The sequence below is a fragment of the Plectropomus leopardus genome, chromosome 8 (genome assembly GCF_026936395.1).
Source record: "Plectropomus leopardus strain MGB_pleo_1.0 chromosome 8, ASM2693639v1, whole genome shotgun sequence".
NCBI lineage: Eukaryota > Metazoa > Chordata > Actinopteri > Perciformes > Serranidae > Plectropomus > Plectropomus leopardus.
The window spans coordinates 23,155,685-23,168,695 of record NC_142183.1 but is presented as its reverse complement, the minus strand read 5'-3'; the positions used below and the strand labels follow the sequence as shown (position 1 = coordinate 23,168,695).

The 13,011-nt window shown below is 40.6% G+C and overlaps 1 protein-coding gene across 2 annotated transcripts in view; it reads right to left on the bottom strand.

The window, feature by feature from the left end:
- Positions 1 to 12,242, bottom strand: part of atrx (ATRX chromatin remodeler) — a 42,818-nt gene extending 30,576 nt beyond the window's left edge. Inside the window, exons 1-17 of one of the 2 annotated variants that reach the window (XM_088081202.1) lie at positions 12,044 to 12,242; positions 11,226 to 11,368; positions 9,801 to 9,862; positions 9,610 to 9,659; positions 9,385 to 9,506; positions 9,207 to 9,287; positions 8,916 to 9,025; positions 8,757 to 8,824; positions 6,050 to 8,160; positions 5,375 to 5,447; positions 3,351 to 3,487; positions 3,104 to 3,259; positions 2,879 to 2,993; positions 2,670 to 2,769; positions 2,209 to 2,385; positions 292 to 433; positions 47 to 156 (exon numbers count right to left, since the gene is read on the bottom strand). In XM_088081202.1, the coding sequence (XP_087937328.1) occupies positions 47 to 156; positions 292 to 433; positions 2,209 to 2,385; positions 2,670 to 2,769; positions 2,879 to 2,993; positions 3,104 to 3,259; positions 3,351 to 3,487; positions 5,375 to 5,447; positions 6,050 to 8,160; positions 8,757 to 8,824; positions 8,916 to 9,025; positions 9,207 to 9,287; positions 9,385 to 9,506; positions 9,610 to 9,659; positions 9,801 to 9,857 (3,609 nt within the window). In that variant the 5' untranslated portion in view covers positions 9,858 to 9,862; positions 11,226 to 11,368; positions 12,044 to 12,242. The remainder of the gene's footprint in view (positions 1 to 46; positions 157 to 291; positions 434 to 2,208; positions 2,386 to 2,669; positions 2,770 to 2,878; positions 2,994 to 3,103; positions 3,260 to 3,350; positions 3,488 to 5,374; positions 5,448 to 6,049; positions 8,161 to 8,756; positions 8,825 to 8,915; positions 9,026 to 9,206; positions 9,288 to 9,384; positions 9,507 to 9,609; positions 9,660 to 9,800; positions 9,863 to 11,225; positions 11,369 to 12,043) is intronic. The other variant, XM_088081201.1, reaches the window with a different exon arrangement.
- Positions 12,243 to 13,011: the final 769 nt, after the last annotated feature.

Sequence of the window (13,011 nt, the reverse complement as noted above, 5' to 3'; positions counted from 1 at the left end):
TTGCAAAGCTTTAGTGTAGAAAGGCATGCTGCTCTCTCCTACATACCTGCAGAGTTTTCCCCAGACCCATGCAGTGGGCAAGGATGCAGCCCGAGCCAGAGGACTTCTTGATCTTCCTCACAGACTCACAGCAGCAGTCCCACATGAACTGTACCCCTGGAACAAAACACAAAAACAGAGGGGCAGACATTAGTCCAGAGCATCTAGGCAAGGTTCACATGCAAGGTTGCGTTGGCTAATATTCTAGTTCATCCATGTTGATTTTTTTTTTGTGTGACCGAATTCACTTACCATCCACCTGGTGAGGTTTGAGCTTTGTGACAAGGTTCCTGTGCACCTGCACCAGCGGCTCCTTGGTCTCTTCATCCTCGTCCAGCACTAGCTTGGTCGTAATGGGACACGTAATCTGGGAAGATTCCTCCACCATAATCACCTGAAGAAGGATCGAGGCAGAGGAGTCAAACAAATATAATTTTATCACAATTTTATCATATAACTATATTACCCAGGCTGCCATACACACAAAAAATAAAGAAATTGAGGCTGCATTTTATTAATTTTTATGCACAAGATATAATTTGTCATCTCAATTTAATTAAAACGTTTCTATGTTTAGTTAATTTGTACACATAAGATACGTGTTTATACAGATAGACTCCATGAGAGCCCCACATCATGCAGTCCTTCCACCCCAGATTACACAACTTCTGATGCTTCATCAAGTTTATAACATCTACAGTCTATACAAGTGTGTGGTTATACTGTATGATTTAAAATCTAATAATCAGGAAAGCAAAGCACAACTATCAGAGCCTAACTCAGGCATGCTAAGTTACAGAGTTGTTAGTGCAAGCAAGCTAGTACTATAATAGCAATAGGTGTGATGAGAGTGAAGAGAATTGACTGACAAGATGATGGTTGATTATTTGATGTTAAACAGAAAAGCAAAAAATGGCTATTTGACAATATTTCAGATTAAAACCCAATGCTAACAGAGATCATGATAACATTAATAAGGAATAAGGAGTTGTTTACATGTCTAAGAGGTCAGAGGTGTGCAACTGTCACCTGCAGCTCTTTATCTGTAAGATCACTGTGGCTGCTACTTCTTGTTTCATCACTCAAACTGATCTGCTTTAACAACCGCCAAGATGACCGTCTTGTTTTGTGGATGGATTGTTAATGAATGATGGCATTAGTGCTAATCTCACTGGTGAGCACATTGCATTTCCTCTAACTACTTCACAATAAAAGTCGAATTGTGTTTTACCAGTTAAATGCTTTCATCTGAAGCCGCAGCAGTAAGAACTGTTTGGTTAGCATTAGCAGTAACTTAATAAAGTGCTCTACAGACATTGTGTGTCATTGGGAAATATCTTCTCTTGTAAAATATCAAATGTAATCGGTAAAAATAGTGTTGTCACGAGTTTAAATCCGGTGGGAAATTTCCTTACCATGGCATCCCTAACTATTTAGTAACACTATACAAAAATAAACAGCAAACACAAAATTGTATTTCGACATAGTTCAATTTAAATTACAGGGTTTCTCACAAGACTGTTACTTAGTAGGTCTGGCTGCCAGCTATAAATCTGACTTGTTACCTGACTGGCCAGATACATTTATATCTATACATGACTAAATTTCTGGATTTTAGGTGACACCAATAAGACTAATGGCTGGGTCTTTTATTTTGCAAAATCACGGTAAAACACACGTGAAAAGGTACAGGTTAACTGTGCTGTTATTTAACAGTTGTAGATGCACATACTGATCACAGGTGTAAAACAACAGCTTCTTATCAGACTAATGCCATCCTGCTCAGTCTGACTGATGAGCACATTTTTGGAGTTTAATTACTTTAAGCAAAGTGGACTCTCCAACTGTTTGATCTGACAGACAGTAAATCAGCAGCACGCTAGACTGTTAACAGTCTGCTGGACTCAGAGTGGTTATATCTTGTCCACACATCCATCATTTGTTTCAGTATCTAAACAATAGAGCGCTTCTCAGCCAGCAAGTTCTTCCTCTAAAAACTGGGGAAAATCTTCAAACTGTATCATAATGTAGCGTGAGGTCTTGGGACAATTCACCTGGAATGCAGTATTATGAGGAGACTAACCAACACGGGTGTCGGGAATGTAATAGCTCAGGGCTTTGAACACACAGTCTGTGCTTCAGATGAACTGCAGAAAATTTCATTTTTACCTCTCGAAGTTTCTTCCTGAGTGCCTCTCTCTCAGCTATACGTTTTCTCCTCTCCTCTTCTTCTTTCAAAGCATCTCTCGTCTCTGTCCGCAGCTTGTCGTCCTTCAGGATTTTGCGGATCTTCTTGCGTCCTTTCCGCCCTTCTTCGTCTCCGTCGTCATCATCTCCCTCTCCACTCTGTGGAAATGAACATTAAATTCAACCCTCTGATCTTCAGCCCTTAGGAAAAAATTCACTTCCTATGATCAGTAGCCAAGCAACCATATGATTAATTTGTGCCCTCAATAATCCTCACAACACACTTCAGGGGGAAGTTCAAATAACATTTTATGTGTCATGCATGACTTGACTCGTAAATGTTATGTGGGTCCATCACCTCCACCTGGCAGATCCTGCCACAGAAAAAAAGAAACTCTGGGACGGTTCAAGACGACTACCGAGTGCACTGAATATTAAAGCACCTTCTCATTGCTGGAAGAAGAGTCTTGAACTTTGATCCTTCGTCGCTTCTTCTTCTGATTGTAACTTCTCTGTTTCTCGTCATCCTTCTTCTTCGAAGATCTACAGACACAAAACAGAATCCCTCTGAGCAACAGCAACAAGAAATCAATCCAGATCCAGTGGCATAAAAATATTACTACTGATTAGGTGAAGTTCTCCCTCTTCTCACCTGGTCTTTCGACGCTTCCCCTCGTTTTCTGATTCACTGAGCTCCTCGCTTATCCCTGACTCTGCACTGGACTCTGACTTCTCAAAGTCTGAATCTGAAGAGTCATCGCTGTTCACTGACAGACAAACACAAAGAACAAAGTCACTTGCCCGTATCAGAGTTACAATTTAGGCACCCATTTTCTTACACATGACACACAGGGTAAATAACAACATTGAAAATAACCTTTCTTCTTGGACCCCTTTTTCTTCTTCTCTTTGCTGGAAGATTTCTCCTCCCCTGATTCCCCCTCACTCAGCGAGAGTTTATGGCGAAGCAATCTGTGGCGTCTTCCACGCTTCTTCACTTCAACCTCAGAGCTTGAGTCTTCTGAATCCTCATCTTCAAAAACAGAAGCAAATAGTTTGAGTCGGTACACAGTAAAAGAGGCTCATCTGTAAACCACTAGGTATATTTAGCACATGTATGCTACCTTGCTGCTCTTCATCTTCATCTTTTTTACTTTTCTTGGGGGACTTTTCATCCTTATCGTCTTCATTATCAGAGGAGCTCTCTGCTCCAGAAGAGTAGTTAGATTTTATTTGGGCAAGAAGCATTTTCTTCGCAATCCTTCAGAAGAAAAAGAAAGAAAAACACAAACAGAAAAAATAATGTGAAGTAGGTTTACATCATCACATTAACACCCAAAAAATCAAGTAAAAAATCACAAATAAAGACTGAAATTTAAAATGATTATTGGCTTAAATCATGTGACCTTTTAACAAATAATTAATTAGTCTTTGTGAACATATAATTGAAAAAATGCAATATCTCGCAAGAAAAAATATATATATTTCCTGCAATATACTATTACTAGTGCAGTGCCCATTCAAAATGTGCCTGTTGGGTTGATTACTGCTTTCAGCTCTCTCTCAAGAACCACTCATCCAAACAATTTCACACTCGACACTGTGCTTTCTTGTGCAATACACCTGCCATGACTTAGCTGCTTCCCCTTGCAATGCTAAAGCATACTCGTGATTTGCTAACAGCTACCTGTTTGGGACCAGGCTATTTCTGGGAACAACATTCTGAAAATTACGTTGTTTTAGTTAGCTACAATATAACATGTCCAGACTCTGGTCTGTGTCATGTCTAAGGTAAAGCAGTGGAGATATTTAAAATACAGCGCACACTTAGACTGATATCGATTTGTCTTTTTTAGGTTCATCTTTTTAGGTGGATAAAATACATTTTTCTGTGAACACCAAAGCAATACACTGTTTGGCATCACTGCCCTGAGATTAGGTTTATCAAAGATGCTAGCAAAGCAACACAGCAGATAAATACACACAGCAGAAACATCAGATAGGTCAGACCACCATGTTTAAAAATAGATCTTTGAACGTTACAGTTACTGGGCTGAAAATGACCACAGAAATAAATCAGTTTGTTGGTCTTAGTGCGACCTAACAATAATTCTGTCATTCAGAGTCCCATCTTACAATCTGTATGAAAGGAAAAAGTTGCGGTATACTGAACTAGTGGCAGAAGAATACCAAGAGACAAGCTGGAGAACAACAACCTATCCAGTGAAAGTCAGCTTCTGTTGCTTCGTGACCCCATCAACCAAACGCTGATCAAGCTGAGAGATATTGGCTTCACTGCAGCCAAAGTCAATTAAGTCCTAAAAGATCTCTCAGAAGATGCTTAAAAGGAATGCTTTCGGCTCTGGCTACAAGAAGAGCCGAAAGAACTGAGAAACAACATTGTAGTGGGACCACCTGACTATCTAAATCCAGCTGCAGGTAGCTCCAGGGAAATGTCCCTGACCGCTGCCCCGCCACCCTGAGATGGTCAGGGGCCAAACATCAAAGAAGGTTCGCTGCCAGCTGAAGACCCTGCAGAGGTGTAACAGGCAGAATTTGCTTTGCAGGTGTCAACATCACTCTGTCGTCACGATAAATATGTCCCATAGATCTCAAGAACTCGCACTTGGGTCCTCAGTATAAAAATGATCAGATGAAGGGTTGTCACGAGAATCGAAAGGACATACAGTCTGAGACTCTTTTCATTAGATTAGATAAGTAGACTATACAACAATTTGCAACTGGAATATTACAGGAATGTGATCATCCATTTCTCCTTGGAGCTCATAAATGAATAACTGATGGAAGCACAGCAGTCTGTAGAAATATCATGAAATTATGACATTGCTATGGGTTGCAAGACAGATTCAAAGAGATTAAACAGAGAGAAATGCTGCCCTAAGGACACGTTCTTAAGTATTTAAAAATGAAAACACAGCTCTCTTCAGTGAGAACCAAATTGGGAGTCTTAGCACTGGACCCCCTCATATATAAGGTCAAACCGCTCTACCTGACAGACAATTCAAATCCTTCGCTTTTCTCTAAATACTAACACAACAGCAACTACTCAGTAATAGAAATCATTTCATTGTGGACCTTAAATGATCTCCACATAACCCTTGATCTTTACAATTTGCTTTGTCAGTACCTGTTTTCAGGATCATCATCGTCATCATCTTCGTAAACTGGAGGGACTTTCTCTTTATCGTCCTCTTCGTCTCCTACACAATAAAAGTAGCACACTCAGTGTTAATGAAAGAGTAATTTCACATTTTGCAAAACATACTTATTTTCTGTCTTGTCAAGAATTGTCTGCAAACTGGTAGAGACAACTTCACAGTTATTTCAGGCAGTGAGCTTTAGAGTTGCTGGTGGGTGGTTTTTTACCTTTTGACAAAACCAGCCAGGCTTTATGCTAAGCCAGTAGTTTCCTAAACTTTTGCTGTCACCCCCCCCCTTCAGAAAAGTAAAAAACTTCATGCTCCCAACCTGACAATTTTTTAATCAATCATTGACAATAATTGTGAAAGCAATTACGCAAGCTCATATTTTCCCTTCAAGTTTGTTTCACTCCATATTTTTCCCCTGATCACACTCCCCTTCACAGAGGCTCTAAACTCCACCCAGCGAGGCCTGCCCCGCAATTTATAAACCCCTGTGCTAAGTTAGACTCACCTCCTACTGGCTCCAGCTAAATATTTACCGTACAGACACAGAGAGGAATATCCATATTTTTTAGCCAACTCTCAGCAATAAAGAGAATAAGTGCAGTACCAAAACTGCTGAGCACCACTTCACACTCCTCTCTTTCAGACCAAATTACCTGAGGATTGATGAAAAGGGCCACTACTTCCCACCAAGTTATCCTCCACAATGGGTTTGATCTTTTGCTCGTCACTGTCCTCTCCAGAGTCCTCTTCAGCCTGCTGCTCCTCCTCATCCTCGCTGGAGGAAGACTGCAGCTTGGAGGCTGCTCTGGGGCTACTTCCCTTGCGCTTCTTTTCATAAGACCTTTTCAACTTGGCTCCCTTCTTCTCCGGTGACTTTCTGTCTTCCTCTTTTGCTTCGTCTTGTTTCTTTACACGGCTAGATCTTCGTTTTGCTACCTTTTTACTCTTTGTCTCCTCCTCCTGGTCAGAGTCAGAGTTGCTGGAGTCTGAGTCATTCTGTTTCTTCTTCTTGGGTGTCTTCTTACTTTTGTTCTCCAAATCTGAATCGGAGCTTTCGGACTTCCTTTTGCGTTTGGACGCTTTGTCTGCATCCTTTTTGGATGTGTTGTTTAGTTTGAATAAACACTTTTTAGCACTTGTGCTTCCTTGTTCTTCGTCTGTGCTGTGGCCTGCCGCAGCTTTCTCCAGCAGTATGTTAGGAATTTCATCCGAGTCAGAGTCATCCATCTTTTTCTCTGAATCCTTGGTCTCCTCCCCATCCTCTTTTTTAGTATTCTTGGAGGATTTCACCTGATTTTGACCATCTTTCTCAGACTCTGACTCAGAGGACTCCTCCTTGTCCTGATTCTCAGCCTGCTTCCTCAGGGGAGTGGTCTTCTGTCTGCTCGAGCGACGGCCTGGTGGTGGGCTCTCTGTCCCTTCTGCAGCATCAGAAGCGTTGTCTTTTCCCTCCATGCATTTTTCTTCACTCTTTTCTTGCGCCTCTCCATCTTTTTCTTTGTTTTTGGACCTGAAGGACCTTGACCCTCGTGTCGTCACAACTGGCACAGGAGTCAGTTTAACTATGAGGTTCTTCACCTTGGGCTGGCTGGGTTGAGAGTCTGTCATTTTTCCAATCGACTTTGTATCAGCATCTGTGACTAAATCTGTGTCAGTCTGCGAGAGCATGGTGGAGTCTGCAAGACTCTCTACCATCTGAAAAAGCTCTTCGGGAACAGAAGGAGGCACAGACATAATGTCATGATCTAGGGACAGCTCACCAGCCGACACTAGTGCATCATCACATACTTCAGTTTTAATTATCTTTTTGGTTGGATCAATTTCTGTTTGGCTATCTTTCACTTGAGTCTTATCTGACACTTGATCATTGTCCACTTCCTGCTCATTATGCTGCTCCTCGTTGGTCTCCTCTGCTACGTCAGCCTCCTCTGCTGCATTAGCCTCCTCAGCTATGTCAGCTTCGTCAGCTACGTCATCCTCCTCAGCTGCATCATCCTCCTCGGCTATGTCAGCATCCTCCACTACGTCATCCTCCTCAGCTACGTCATGCTCCTCTCCAGCATCAGCCTCCTCTGCTGCTTCAACCTTCTCAACCGCAACCACCGTATTATCCACATGGTCGTTTTCTACCAGGGCCACAACATTAGTGCTCTTTCTCACAATATGCTGTCCTTCGTTACCATTCTGCAGCTCCATGTTTTTGAATTCGGGCTCCAAAGCCTCCTCCAAAGCACTGTGGGCCTTTTTCAAATCAGCAAGCACGGCCTTGAAGGCTTTCAAATGCCGATACCTGATAGACTTCTCCCCCTGCTCCTCGGCTGCCTGCTGTATGAACTGGATGAATGTGTTGTTCAGACCAGTTGTTGTTTCAACAAGTTTTTTTGTTTTCTTTATAAGTTCTTTGGGTACCTGCAGTTTTTTGTAGGAGAATGTCATGGTCCCTGAGCCTTCGGTATGTTCTTTCCCATTGACTACTACTTTGTGCTCTTTGACTGGTTTGCTCTTGTGTCTCTTGCTTTCACGTTCCTCTCTTTTGTCCGCTGTCCGTTGCTTGAGTTGCTGTTCTTGTTTTTCCATGATGCGGTGGCATTTGGAGACTAGATCCTGGAGGGGTTCTGACCTGCAGACATAGCAGTGCCACTTTGAGTTCTCATCAGTGATGAGTGAAAGCTCCTTCCTGCCCAGATTACGTAGGATGCATTTCTTGCAGAAGGCGTTGTTGCAGTAGTCACAGCAGATGAGCTTGCCACCTTCAGCACACCACCTGAGGGGGAAAAGTTCAACTGAGTTTTAGGGTATGTAGCAAGTAACTTTGAACACCGCTCCAAAAAACAAGCTTTTGTGCTAATTCCATGTCATACAGAAATGATCAAGATCAACTCAACGTCCAATGTCTTAATCCTTTTTTGATCCTCAGCGAAGGCTACAGTGTTAGACTACATGTCTTTTAACAGTGGAAATGTGGTTAAAATAATTCCCTTCCCTCAAAAACAGCCTTGATGGCGACAGAGAACAAATGTACCCAGGGAAAGCACCTGTGGTTGAAGCCGCCCTCAAAAAATGCATTGATAATGCAGCTGCAGTGTGCTTTGAAACTGTAACTAAAATTCAATATGTAGTGAGGCTGTACATTTCATTGCGCTGCATAGATATAATCAATATACAAATGTCAATTAGATAATCTGAATTTAAAATAAAGCAAATCAAAATAAAGTTGCTATAATAATTGTATTCTTGTAATGAATTTGAGCAGGATGTAAGTAATCAATATAAGAAGTTTGCTCTGTACTTCTACTGTTCATCTTTGTCACCTGAAAAAATATATGTAATTATTTTGTTGTCTTGATTAAAATGCCTTACCTGCACTGTTCATCCATCCCATCAGAGTCTCTGTTGATGTCATCACTTGTGTAATACTTGTAGCATGACTTGAGGAAGAGAAAACCATGCGATCATACATCAAGAACGGAGAGAATGAATGAAAGTATTTGTAATACGTAATTATTTCAACTTTCCTACCTTGCAAATAAGTACTTTGAGTGCAGGATGCTCGTACACAGAGTTGCGCTGAAACTGGTTTACTTGTTTTCCACAGGCAGTGCAGTTTACTTTCTTCTGCAGGGTATCATCTGTGACAAAGAGAAAAGAAATTCATTATTGTGATTTTCTTCCTCTCACTTTTTTCTCGATCACTAAATGATTCACTATTTTAAGGCCATCCACCTTATTTACATCAGATCCTATGCATGTTCTCTTGTGAACATCCACATACCAAAAGTATATAGTCTCCAAAAACTGAAATTAAGTTACCTGTATGTTTCTGTTTAAAATCCACTCTGAGCTTCATGGCGCCTTTATTTTCATTCCCAGCTGGCCTCATCACTAAAGTGCCTAATCAGAGGCAAAAGCAGAAATCTCTCAAATCAGCATCCTAGTCAGCATCAACAATATTTTGATCATGAGCAACAAGTACCTGCACCGTTCATACCTTTAGATTTGCTGCTTGTGTTATTGTCTGAGGGGTCGTCAGAGGTGGCGCCTTCATTTTCACTCTCTGCTGAGGTGTCGGATTCATTTAGTCCAGTGTGCTTAGCTACAGTAGTGGACTTCCTAAAATGAGTTGGCACATGAGTTTAATATTGCAAGTTGTGTCTTTTGAGAACATCCAACTGCAAACAAAATAACAGTCACATTAAAGAAAACGGCTTCTCACCTCTTGTTGCGAGAAGAGGAGGGCTTCATTGTTTCTGTTGAGCTACCAGGCTGACAAGGATACAAGATTTATTTTAATACTGTGACAGAACCAGTACATGTATGACTAAAATGCTTGGTTTATTTTTTTCAGTATCATAAACATAGAGGTCCAAACATATTATCTAACTTGCAAAGAGGCTTTATACTTACCTCATCTGCTTTTTCTGACATTTGGTCAAGGTGTGATTCAGAAGAGGCCAGACTCATTTTACCTGGAGAGAGATTTGTTTCCAAATTAACATCCTGGCATGTCTAGATGCTGAACAATGTTGAATCACAAAGTCCATGTACGGATTTATCCATGATGTTGCAATTTCACTGTTTCTGTATTTCCATAGTTTGTGTTTCCATTTCAACCATTTGTGTATTTTGTTTATTTCAAAGCAGGCTGCCTTTAACAAGACTTAAGGCTCAAATCTTCAACTGAAGGAAAAGCAAGAAATACACAAATTGTATAAAAGACAGTAAAGCTGGGCGATAAGGAGAATACCAAATATCATGATATTTTTAACAAATACCACAATATCAATATTGCAATCATGTTGTGGGGTTTACTATCAGTGATTTCAAAAACATTAAATACAATTAGATGTTTGATAAATAAAAGGGTTAAAGCAAATAATAGAAAAACTACAACATCTGGATAGGTTCAGAAAGTTACATCACTCTCTTGTAATGCAGCCTTTAAAACCAGGGAAAAGATGGTATTTACAATATTCAATATCTAAGACAATATCTAGTCTCATATCCTGATAAACATTATATTGATATACTGCCCAGCCCAAAAAAACAGGAAAGCACCCATTAAATTGTAGCAGGTGAGGAAAATAAAAAAACACAGCAGCTTTTGATTAAATTATTTTTAAAAATCCATAATTTCAACTTTTCACTAGCATTTTTTAAATCCACATACCTCCACAGTGTTACAACTTTTGCCCAAACAAAGCCTTTTTTGTTTTGTGAAAAAATCGATTTTTCCATCAAATGTTGAAAAAACTATGGTTGATTTTCTGGTGTTTCTAAATCTGCATGTGAGATTCCACTGCTTGGATTTCCATCATGGCAAGTTTAAGGAAATTAATTTATCAAGTTATTTAATTTAAAAAAAAGAGATTTTACACATAAAATCCTACTTCCCACGTCGGAGCATTTTTAAGACTTTTCAAAGACAAATATAAGTCATTTTAATACAAATTAAGGCCTTATTTTTAGGCTGATGAATTCAATGCCTTTTATGACTAACCCTAAATACCTTCTTTTTTATCTCAAATGTGTAGGACAATTGCATAAACAAAACATAACTATGTTGACATTTGTAATATTCATTTGTACAAAAAGATAATTACAATTGCACACAATTATATTCCTTGGGGATGCGAGTCGCAGAGGGTCTGTTTTTTTTCAGTTACTAACAAAGTCAAAGGTTGCAGGCGATGTTTAGGTTGTTTTCGTCAGTCTATGGGTAACAAACGCAACTTTACTACGAAACAGTTCATTAGCAGTTGAAATAAACGATCGCAAGAGTACAAAACGTCTACGATTATACATTCATAAACAGTCAAATATGAGCGTTACCTGCATGCTTTTCAGTGCATGTATCGGGAGCATGTCACTCCTCAGGAAGAGGCACCGCTGTTTATTGTGCCGTTTTGCGTCATCATAATGTGCTGATTAGATCGCTACGAGCTGTGTTGTGCTACCACTCAGTACTCCCAGGCCTAAAAATTACCAAAAAATCCGGTGTCAGTTAAAGAAAAAGAGCCAATTCACGTTACCAACAGCACACGCTCTTGCATTTGTAGCACGGAGCTGCTTCTTTGTCACCAACGCAGCTTTTCAGTGTTTTGACAACACAGGAACTCCTGACCATCGGGGATGCCAAGTTTGGGCTCGCTAACATTAGCAGGTTTAGCAGTTACCGTTACTGCAGAACTACTTCTTTTCACTGCCCCACGTTGCCCTGGCAACATTGCAATCTCAGCAGTGCATGGGGGTCCAATGCATGGGCATGCACCGAAAAATGCACGCGCAGGCCTTCCCTCCTTCTGACGATGCCATGGTACCAAGCAGACCGCTAACTGCCAGCCATGTAGCATCCAAAGTAGTAATGTAACATTTAGCAAAAGCATTACGAGCCATGTGATGAGTTTGTACCAAAAAAAAACGCCGTTTTTATATCTTAGTCATACTTAAAAAACACTGTGCAGTACGCATATGCATGTCTGAATCTGCGTGTGTGTGAATTTAAACATTGCCGGCTGTGCAGCTACAACTCAGCTAGCGTAGCTTGCTAGCTAGCAGTAGGCACCTACAGTATGGCGCGGCTCGCCGTTAGCACTGTAATCAATGCACAATTGACTCGTCTAAACAAACAAGCTAAACGGTTTTCCTACCTGCTTTTTATCGTCGTCATTCCTCGACAGACAGACAGACGTTTAGATTTAGGTACAGGTGACCCAGCTCGGTCCAATTAGCAGATTTTCGGTGGTACAGAAGCAAGAATAGCCACAGAATACAGAACCAACTCCGGTCAGGGGAGACAAAGCAAGGGGACCATCTTGCCGGATGGCTGTGGACGCAGCAAAATGGCGCATCTAACCTAAATCTTGTGCGCTTTCCTATTGGCTGAGCAGCTCAGCTGTCCTCCAGCTCTGAGTGGACCAGGCTCACCGGAGCTTATTGATTCGTTTAGCCGGCGAGGGAATGATTTTCTCTGGGAAGTGAAATGCTGCTGCCGGCTGTATTTCCATTTCATTCATTTGTTGATATAGTGAGAGGCGCGTTAGTTTGTTTCTCTAATCCGAGCTCCGAAACATGATCAAAACACACGTTTTTGTGGGGTTTTTTTTTGCAATATTAAACGATAGATTAAAACAATAAATACAAATATAAAATGTAATTATTAAGCGTTGGACGAAGTATTCAAAAGTATTCATGGAAGAATTATTAACTCAACAGCGGTGGAAAAAGCGTGCGGTTCCTTTACTTAACCCTTTCACACCTGGATTTGCATCAGTTTTCTTGTGCTGTATTCACACACCTTCACAGACATTTAAACCGTTGAAACCTGAGAAATTCGTTTTTTTTCCCCCAGAAACTCTCTCTCAACTTGGCAATAAATGTCCCGCGAATTTCAAAGAGGTAAAAAACAGACAAGGAAATTACCTAAAATTAGCTGAGTTTTTTTTAATTATTATTTTTAGGTCAAAAAACGAGGGAAAATGTCCACAAAAGCAAGATAAGTAATTTGCTCGTCACCTTCTTCCTGTGGTTTTGAAGAAATAAACCCCATTTGCTGAGGTGTCAAAGGGTTAAGTAAAAGTGCGGCACTGAAGTTGTTACTTAGCTTAAGTAAAAGTAT